We start from the raw sequence: 10,579 nt of genomic DNA, 5'->3' as shown, positions 1-10,579 counted from the left end.
CTACAGGATACACCTGTAAATGTGATCCCAATGTTTCCCAGTTTCCTCACTACAACCTAATCCTAGAAGGCCTAACCCTACCCCTGATGGCCCCCAGACCTCCCTCTACTCTTACCCTTTTCCCTTTCTTTAACCCTTGATGTTCTGTTTGCTGTGTTTATGAGATTTGTTTGAGAAAATCATAATAAACATGAGAAAAACTCAATAATTGTAAAGGTGGATAGAAAAAATAATATTTTTTATGGACAATTCAGACAATTTAGGATTTTTAAAATCTTCCTTTTACATATCTATGTATGTGTTGGTATGTAATATGTCTATACATCATAATATAGTGTAGCAGAGTTGAGTTTGTCATAGTACTAGTTCATGTGCACCAGGGGTTATAATAATACCTACAAATAACTCCTTATAATATTACCCTAGGATGTACCAAATAACAAACTCAGCTCTGCTACATCTGTACATATGGCATAGTTAAGAAACATTTCTGGGAATAACTTTAGCGTTAGGCTCCATTTTCAAAAGTCATCTCTGTCCAAGGACACAGCGAAATCAGGAATTATTTTAACACTATGTGAAAAACTGATTTAATTAATTCTTCCACTAGGTGGCAGTATAAACATACTAGTACTGACCCTTCCAACTCTTTAATGTCTACAATTATGTAAAAAATGGGGCTTCCACGCCTTAGTCCAATTCCTTATGTAACAAAAAAGACTTGTCAGGATCCAGAAGTCCATGATCTTCCAGTACCAGAGCCCCAATGACATAAGAGGAGCCGGAGATAAAGGGGACTGTAGCAAAAACAGAATTTTTGATTTTTGAGTAAACGTTTTCCTTTAAAAAAAACTTTAGGGTGTCCACTTCAAATAGGGTCACCAATAATATGCAATAATGAATCTAAGCCAGTAGAAGCAGTAGCACCCACTAAATGTCACCCACACAAAAAGAAAATGCAATAGTTTTGTCTCGAAATTCCAACTTTTTGAATCTCACACCAACCGACTTCAATCCAATGTGTCTGAAAACGCTTGTCCCAAGAGCTGCCAATTAATTTAATATTTTCATATGTCTCATCCAGAATACCAGCTGGACTCTCAACCGCTGCTGCCATGTGAACTGGCAAGAAAAAATGCCCTGACTACCGGAGACCGCTATATCCCGCAGTGCTCGGAGGAGGGGCTGTACAGGTAATGATACAATGTAACACCGTGTATTCCCCTACAGTGTCTGATCATGAAGAGTTCTGTAATGTCAGCGCCAGGGCAGTCAGCACAATGAGTCTGCGCACATTGCCCCCCCTAGTCAGAAATGTGACGCAAACTGGCAGGGATTCTGTGGAGGAGCATGGCAGAGACACTAGACAGGGGGAGCTCTGTCAGGGGGCAAGGGGGAGACCCCAGACCAGAGCCCTAAATTAATTCAGACACAAGACCAATACATTTATTTGAACTGCTGCCCCTTTAATATGTATGCGGGGAGGGGCTTTATTATGGTAAATGCAATTATTGCGCTTACAATAATACATTTCCTTTCAATGTGTCCCATTTATGGGAATTTTTCATAGTTTTTAGATGTTTTTATGAGAAACTGTCACTTGGATGATGAAATAGGAAATATCTTTTATGTCCGACCATTCCAGAAGATTTGAGGTAAAAGTAAACAGCTAAATACAAGAGAAAGTCATAAAATAAGGTTTCCTAATGTGTTCCTGTGCATGTGTTACTTTTACTTGACTTTAACTGTAATGTCATGTAGTTTGAAATTTCATCACTAGATGGCAGCAGCATCACAACACTAAACACTAAGGCCCATGTGTTGTTGATACAACCAGTTTAGAAATAAATCCACACTGTTTGAGAGATTCTTGAACAATGAAGATTCCCAGACAACAAGTCCTGGAAAAGTGTTGTATTTTGGGGTATGAAGGGTGTTATTTTAGTAGAATTCACACCTTGTAATGTATCTGTCAATGCAGATGCATATCCATAAATGCCTAAAGGAGTTCTCCGCTTTGGACAATCATTTTTGTTAGAAGATAAACTGATTACAGGGTGTCCTGCTGTAATTTGCTGCCACCACAGATTACAGCTGATTACTGAGGTCTAATCTCAGTGATCAACTGTAATCTGTGGTAGCAGCAAGTGTTCAATTCTGCTGCAGCGCCACCACAGGAGAAATCAAGCATTACAGTCCCGATTTAAATCAAAGAGCCTCCCAATGTGTCTGAATTACACCAATTCTGCATGAAAGAGTGGGACAAACTATATCAACAGGGATGAGAAAGACCAAAATCCAATTATAGGATGGGTTCAGCTGCAATTACTTCTGCTAAAGTTATTTAGAAGTGTAAAGGGGCAGATACTTTTTACATGGGCGATATGGATTTTGCATTACTTTGTTTCCTCATCAAAAGCCATGGTTCCTCACTTTCCCTTTGTTCTATTTTTAGAGTAATAAGTATGAAATAATATAGAATATCTTGACGGGTCTATATACTTGTTCACACCACTGAATGGCAGATCCTGCTTTGTTGAATTGTATAGTTCTTTCAAGGAAATAACAATCTCATACTCATAAGATTTTTATATACTTTCTAAGATGTATTTTTTTTTAAATAAACCTACTCTCCTGTAATATAGGAATATCCAGTGTGACAGAAATGGTGCCCCCTGCTGGTGTGTAGATGCTGATGGTGCAGAAGTCCCTGGCAGTAAAGGGTCAGACTCTCCAGTAATATGTAAGGACATTATTATTATTTATATTATTATTACAAATTATTTTATTTCATCCTTCGAAGTAAATATTCAGCTCTTACATACAGTACTAGAATAGAAGAGCCGCTACACGTGTTTGCTAGCAAAAGGAATGCAGTGGTCTGTTATATATATATATATAAATGCTCCCCATAGCTGCCCCACACAGTACAATGCCCCCCATATGAGATAGATAGATAGATAGATAGATAGATAGATAGATAGATAGATAGATAGATAGATAGATAGATAGATAGATAGATAGATAGATAGATAGATATGAGATAGATAGATAGATAGATAGATAGATAGATAGATATGAGATAGATAGATAGATAGATAGATAGATAGATAGATAGATAGATAGATAGATAGATAGATAGATAGATAGATAGATAGATATGAGATAGATAGATAGATAGATAGATAGATAGATAGATATGAGATAGATAGATAGATAGATAGATAGATAGATAGATAGATAGATAGATAGATAGATAGATAGATATGAGATAGATAGATAGATAGATAGATAGATAGATAGATAGATAGATATGAGATAGATAGATAGATAGATAGATAGATAGATAGATAGATAGATAGATAGATAGCTCCTGTATGCCAGTGAAGTCTGGGGTCCGGACACATACCCAGACTGGTCAAGGTGGGATTCCAGCCCAACAGAAATTTTCCACCTAGAATTCTGTAAACACCTTCTCCAAGTCCATCGGAGTACCACAAATAGTGCCTGTCGGGCAGAACTGGGCAGATTCCCACTACACCTCACAATCCAGAAGAGGGCGCTATCATTCTGGGCCCATCTACACAGCAGCAGGCAAAGTTCCTATCACCATAAAGCCCTGCTACACCAAGGGGTCCCAGGTAAACCAGGCCCCCCAGAACATCTCACCCTGACCCGGCCTGAAGAAAATGTCACTCAGCGCGGCCTCACAAAAGCCGAAATCAAGAAGACAATAAAACGAGAACCAAGAGGAATATATCAGTGACTGGAGGAACGACATAAAGACATCCCAGAAACTGACAATATACCGGAGTCTACAGCGGGAATATAAACTGGCGCCATATCTGGAGAAACTGCCAAACCCCAGAGACAGACAGATCCTGAGCCGCTACAGACTGAGCGCCCACAACCTGCTCATCGAATCCGGGCGCCACAGACAGACCTACAAGCCCAGGGAGAGCCGACTGTGCCAACAGTGCGACCAGGAGGCCGTGGAGGATGAGACCCACTTCCTGCTACACTGCTCCAAATACTCAGCAGTGAGGGACACTCACTTCAGGAGACTCTCTGATCTCTTACCGGACTTCAGCTCCATGGAAGAGGAAGAGAAACTCTACATCCTGCTGGGCGAAGAGGAAACCACAGTGGGCACAGCGGCACAATATGTCACTGCATGCCATAAACTGAGAGAGACATGATATGCCATGGACTTGTATAACCCCGACCCTAGATGTGTCCCTATCCCCAAGCCCTCAGTCCCTATCCCTCATTCCCTTACTTCTTACTTGCTTTGGCAATGCTAATATGTATTTGGTCCTGCCAATAAAGCTTCTTTGAATTTGAATTTGATAGATAGATAGATAGATAGATAGATAGATAGATAGATAGATAGATAGATAGATATGAGGATAGATAGATATGAGGATAGACAGATAGATAGATAGATAGATAGATATGAGATAGATAGATAGATAGATAGATAGATAGATAGATAGATAGATAGATAGATAGATAGATAGATAGATAGATAGATAGATAGATAGATAGATATGAGATAGATAGATAGATAGATAGATTGATAGATAGATAGATAGATAGATAGATATGAGATAGATAGATAGATAGATATGAGATAGATAGATAGATATGAGATAGATAGATAGATAGATAGATAGATAGATAGATAGATAGATAGATAGATAGATAGATAGATAGATAGATAGATAGATAGATAGATATGAGATAGATAGATAGATAGATAGATAGATATGAGATAGATAGATAGATAGATAGATATGAGATAGATAGATAGATAGATAGATAGATATGAGATAGATAGATAGATAGATAGATAGATAGATAGATAGATAGATAGATAGATAGATAGATAGATAGATAGATAGATAGATATGAGATAGATAGATAGATAGATAGATAGATAGATAGATAGATAGATAGATAGATAGATAGATATGAGATAGTTAGAACCTCTTTTAACTGACCACCCAAATTTGCTGTGACACATGGTCTTCTTGGGAACCAGTTACATGACCAGTTTCTTGCACATGTTCATGGGTAGGACCCGGGGAATTTGAAGATGAGGCAGGGACACGATGCAAAAGTCAAACTCGGGCGCACTCTTTGTCCCGGTTCATGCTACCCCCAAGTCTCGCTCACCTTTACTTACCATCCCCTGCTGGAGAGATGGGTGCTGTGGCCCTGAGTGTCTGATCACGGATGGTTCCAAGACCCCCCATATTCAGGGAAGTGAAGCATTTTATAACACCCAATGAAATCATTGTACATCCATGTGCTGTACTCCGGGGGCCGATCTCCCTGATCCGGCTCTTTGACTCCACCTATACGGAACCTTTCTGATATTCTGTATTTCAGGCTTATCCTTTTGCCAACTCAAGAAGCAGCAGATCTTATTGGGCGGATACATCAACAGCAGCTCCACGTCCTTCACCCCACGCTGTAGAGATTCAGGGGAATATGAGTCTGTGCAATGTGATCAGCAGCTGGGCGAGTGCTGGTGTGTGGACAACGAGGGCATGGAGATCTATGGGACACGGCAGATGGGGCAACCAGCACAATGTGAGTCATATATGCGGAGCTTTAGGATTACAACTAATAGACAAGGTTATTATGACCTTTAAAGTGTCAAAGGGCAGCGACCTTTAGCAATCCTGAGATTGACTGGGTCCCCATATTCTCTGGAGAGTTTGGCTCTGGCTGAGTATGGGTGGCCCTTCTGGGAAATATCACAATTATAGTGTTTACCTGCAGGCACCACTAGGCGGAGCTAGTTCATTACTAGCTGTATAAATCCATATGCAGTGAGCTCCACCTAGTGGTGGCTGTAATTATCCAGAATTTTAACATACAACTTTGACTATATAAATTAGACAAGGTATTTGGTCTGAAGAACGCAGCACCGATCCCTATAAACGTATATTATAAAAATATGGTCTACATTAAGTTTAATAAAGGTGAAGTACTTTAGGGAAGCTCTCAGTGGGGGTGGGGTCCATTCTGTGATTAAGGGGTGCTATGATTTCTGTGTACGATTCTGCCTGTGGTATCAGCATCAACATATTTGTTTACTAGGAACCTTAGTACTTGTATTTGGGCGGAGTATAGAATTGATATGTCATTTTTCAAATCCTCTCCATTTTTACGATCTCTACTTGTTGTCAGTGAATGGAAATATTCTTGCTTATATCCAGGGGCTGAAAATGTCCAACTGACACATGTGCTCAGTCATGTACCTGCTTCAGTCAGACTTAATCAGTATGGGTTTTCAGCCTCTGAAAAAAAAATGGCCCAATTCACTGACAGCCAACAGACACCAATAAAAAAAAGACAGAAAAGACAAATTATATTAGGACGTTTAATAGATTTTCATAAAACAATGACTACGCTTTATTTACATAAATCTGGGCTAATGTCTGAGTACATCTATTCTTTACTCATGGCGTCAGCAGGAGATGAGTCTATTGATCTTGCAGGAGGCAGTGACCTGTCCACTCATAAAGAGGGGATTGAACACAAGTGTGAAGACAAGGACTGAAGTGTAGATTGGGGAAGAATTAAGAGCACAGAGTATTTAAGGAGAATAGTGTTCTTATGTTTTGAAGCACTCAGCAATGATGACAGGCCTGCATGGATGTGAGGAGTGGAATGGACACCAGTGCCTCGTGCCATGATATTTAATAATCATTTTGGTGAGTGTCGACTTTCCAGGTCCGCAGAGGTGCGCAGTAAGAGATCGCCGGATCCTACACGATGTTGGTGAGAAGAATCCCCCCCAGTGCACTAAGGACGGAGGATTCCACCCTGTCCAGTGTAAACTGGTGAATACCACAGACAAGATGGTTTTCGATGTAGTGACAAGTTTTAGCAGGTAACGTCCAGCGCAGTTCATGGATATTTCCATCCCGACCTGAGGAGTCAGATTTGGGTTGGAGGATTTTTCTTCCAATAGTGTCTAGTGTGGACATCAAGTTAAGTCCAAGTTCTGCAGAAGTTTTACCATCTGTCTCCTGATCTCATCTGGTCACCTAGAAAGGAAAAACCTGCAGATATGACCCCGTGCCTGGATTATGGGAGGGGCAAAAGGGTAAAATGCCATGGGCCCCACCATATAAGACCTCTACCAGCCCTCCACCAGCCCTCTACCAGCCCTCTTCCAGCCCTCTTCCAGCCCTCTTCCAGCCCTCTACCAGCCCTCTACCAGCTCTCTTCCAGCCCTCTACCAGCCCTCTTCCAGCCCTCTTCCAGCCCTCTACCAGCCCTCTACCAGCCCTCTACCAGCTCTCTTCCAGCCCTCTACCAGCCCTCTTCCAGCCCTCTTCCAGCCCTCTACCAGCCCTCTACCAGCCCTCCAAAAGTGCTATACATGCCCTCTACCAGCCCTCCACCAGAACCTCTACCAGCCCTCTTCCAGCCCTCTTCCAGCCCTCTTCCAGCCCTCTTCCAGCCCTCTACCAGCCCTCTTCCAGCCCTCTTCCAGCCCTCTACGAGCCCTCTACCAGCCCTCTTCCAGCCCTCTACCAGCCCTCTACCAGCCCTCTTCCAGCCCCCTACCAGCCCTCTTCCAGCCCTCTACGAGCCCTCTACCAGCCCTCTTCCAGCCCTCTACCAGCTCTCTTCCAGCCCTCTACCAGCCCTCTTCCAGTCCTCTACCAGCCCTCTACCAGCCCTCTTCCAGCCCTCTACCAGCCCTCTTCCAGTCCTCTACCAGCCCTCTTCCAGCCCCCTACCAGCCCTCTACCAGCCCTCTACCAGCTCTCTTCCAGCCCTCTACCAGCCCTCCAAAAATAGCCCATCAATTATTATGGTACCAAAGAACCCCTTTAAATGTTAGAATAGTAACCTAAAAAAGAGCATTTCACAGCATGAAAGAGATGGTTTATGGTTGAGTCAACAGAGTGTGGAATTTGAGATAGACACTACTAGTCTGCCCCATATACACCCACAACTTCACTATGTGTAACCACCAGTCCGATCAGATAACCCCACCCCATAGATCTGCCCTATGATCGATATCTACACTCTTTTTTTTTTTGTCTAATCTGAGGCAGTACAATAGACCTGTCCAGCCTACTAGTGATAATGAGGCCCCATGCACACGACCGTAGATTTCATGCATCCATAAATACGGACCCGTACTCATTTATAGTCATCCGCAAATCATCCGCATATACAAAACCGTGTTCGTAAATATGGTCTGTATTGCATCCGTAATGCATTCGTATTTACGGATCCACAAAAACAGGGAGGAATCTTAGGTAATCCCCTGGCATCGCATAGCAACTCTTCGGTAATTACGGAAGCGCCCATAGACTTCTATGAGGAGTCCGTGACGTAATTACAGACAAAAAAAGGACATGTTTTATCATTCCTACGGCACGGACACCCATCCGTAAAAATATGGAAAGGTGTCTGTAGCCCATAGAAATGAATGGCTCCGTAATTACTGTCCGTAATTATGGATGAAAAATACGGTCATGTGCATGGGGCCTAAGATAATAACATTTTATTTCACTGTAGGCTGTAAAACGAGCACATGCAATGTTTATAACTTTTTTTGATCAATAAACAAGTCAAAGTAAAAAATAATAATTATATATATATATATATATATATATATATATATATATACAGCACACAAGAAAATGGCGACCGCACACTGAGAACACTAATGCCAATTAAGCCACTAAATATGAATAAATATGCATTACTGCTAAATCTACTTACAATAGGGAGGTTCTTAGCGCACATTTTGATCAAATTGTGTGAGCCCACCTGCCCCGACAAGGCGACTTCTATGACTTCTATTTATATATAGCCAAAAATAACTGTTTTCCTTCAAATAAAAATATGTAAATTAATTTCTGTAGATTTAAATCTTTAGAGGATTTCATATGTACAGGTTGACAGATTCCTTGTACAAGTCCTTACAGAATAATTAGTGTCATATTCCTTTTTCTTTGCAGGTTTCCAAATTTCTTCACGTCCTTTAAATCCCTTAGAGAATCATTTCCAGAAGTGTCCGGATACTGCTACTGTGCTGACGCCCTTGGACGCGAGCTGGAAGGAACCGGTGAGTTAGAAGGACTTGGGCAGAAGCTTTGCCCCTCTCCTCTGTGAACCCTCTCAGCCATTAGGGCCTAAAATAAATGTATCACCGTATCTATACATCTGTCTAAACCTCAGTAAGAAAAGGACTTTTTTTACGTCTATGAGAAACTGTAGTGGGCATGCTCTGTATCATGTGAGGTCACTGACGCACCCTATGTACTAATAAATGAGCCATGGATCAAGGGGAATTTCAATAGAGAGATGGGCCCGTACTGGGCCCCATTTCCCCTAGATCAGTCCTCTCTCCAGATCGGACATAAAAAAAACAATATTTACTCACCATTTCTCTTCTTTGTAAGGGGCCTCCTCCGATCCCCCTCAGACTGCCACATCAGCTCTATTCCAATCTATTCCGCCGCGCATATAAGTGTCAGGACATTGTATGGAGACGCAGCACATAAAGTACTGGCACTGTAAGTTGGGTGCTGAGATGCATACAATATCCTGATGCTGCCCGATGTCAGGACCTTGAGGCACAGACCTTTGCCGGGGCCTAATGTGGCAGCCTATATTGAATCCAGAACAGTCCCCCTGCCGGCCCCCTTTCTCTCCAGCACCCCCTGCAACCGCGATCGTTATGCCACCGCATGGATCAGACAAGTGCTATATTAGAACTGGTGATACTCGACTAAGGCCTGCGGGCCTATGACTGGTCATCCGATCACCCCATATTTATGTTTCTAGCAGTCAGTTCCTCCAATTAAAGGGATTATCAAGTTTAAAAAAAAACTTTTTCATACGTCCTCTTAGGGAATTCTGAGTTAAAGGGGTTTTGCCACAAAACACATGTATCCCCTATCCACAGGGTAGGGGCTACATGTGTGATCGCTGGGAGAACAGGGAACCAAAAGTCCCCCGAAGTGCTCCATGGGAAGCTTGGGACTTCCGGGTTCTGTGTCCGGCTTGTGTGTCCGGCAGCTCCATAGAAATGAATGGAGTGCCAGTCGCGCTTGTGCACATGCGTGACTGGCCCTACATTAATTTCTATGGAGCTGCCGGGCACACAAGCCGGACACAGAACCCGGAGGTCCCAAGCTTCTCATGCGGGACTTTCGGTTCCCTGTTGTCCTTATCCCAGGGGTCCCAGCATTTGTACCCCCAGCAATCACACATGTAACCCCTATCCTGTAGATAGGTGATACATGTGTTTTGTGGCACAACCCCTTTAATGGAGGGGGGTCCTCTGTTCAGAATCTTCACCTCTAAGCCAGTGTAGAGAGTAGTTACAAAAAGTGTCTCTTGCACTGGAGGACTTGTCCCATTGATATGAATGGACACTGCGTAATGCTTATTTTCCCGTGTGGTGGCGCTGCAGGGAAACTGAACAAATACTAAGAGGTTTCTCATAGATTACGGCTGATCGCTGGGGGTACGAGCAGGGGGACACTTTGTGATTTGCTTATTGCTAAGGGGTCCTTCTAAAAATTAGGTA

General features: G+C 42.4%; 1 protein-coding gene across 1 annotated transcript in view; it reads left to right on the top strand.

Annotated features, from left to right (window-relative positions):
- Positions 1 to 1,071: 1,071 nt before the first annotated feature.
- Positions 1,072 to 10,579, top strand: part of TG (thyroglobulin) — a 224,689-nt gene continuing 215,181 nt past the window's right edge. Inside the window, exons 1-5 of the mRNA XM_075827934.1 lie at positions 1,072 to 1,193; positions 2,646 to 2,743; positions 5,395 to 5,598; positions 6,748 to 6,907; positions 9,003 to 9,109. Of these exons, the coding sequence (XP_075684049.1) occupies positions 1,072 to 1,193; positions 2,646 to 2,743; positions 5,395 to 5,598; positions 6,748 to 6,907; positions 9,003 to 9,109 (691 nt within the window). The remainder of the gene's footprint in view (positions 1,194 to 2,645; positions 2,744 to 5,394; positions 5,599 to 6,747; positions 6,908 to 9,002; positions 9,110 to 10,579) is intronic.

This window comes from Rhinoderma darwinii, chromosome 5 (assembly GCF_050947455.1).
Source record: "Rhinoderma darwinii isolate aRhiDar2 chromosome 5, aRhiDar2.hap1, whole genome shotgun sequence".
Classification (NCBI taxonomy): domain Eukaryota; kingdom Metazoa; phylum Chordata; class Amphibia; order Anura; family Rhinodermatidae; genus Rhinoderma; species Rhinoderma darwinii.
The sequence above is the reverse complement of the archived record's forward strand: the minus strand, read 5'-3'. Positions and strand labels throughout refer to the sequence as shown.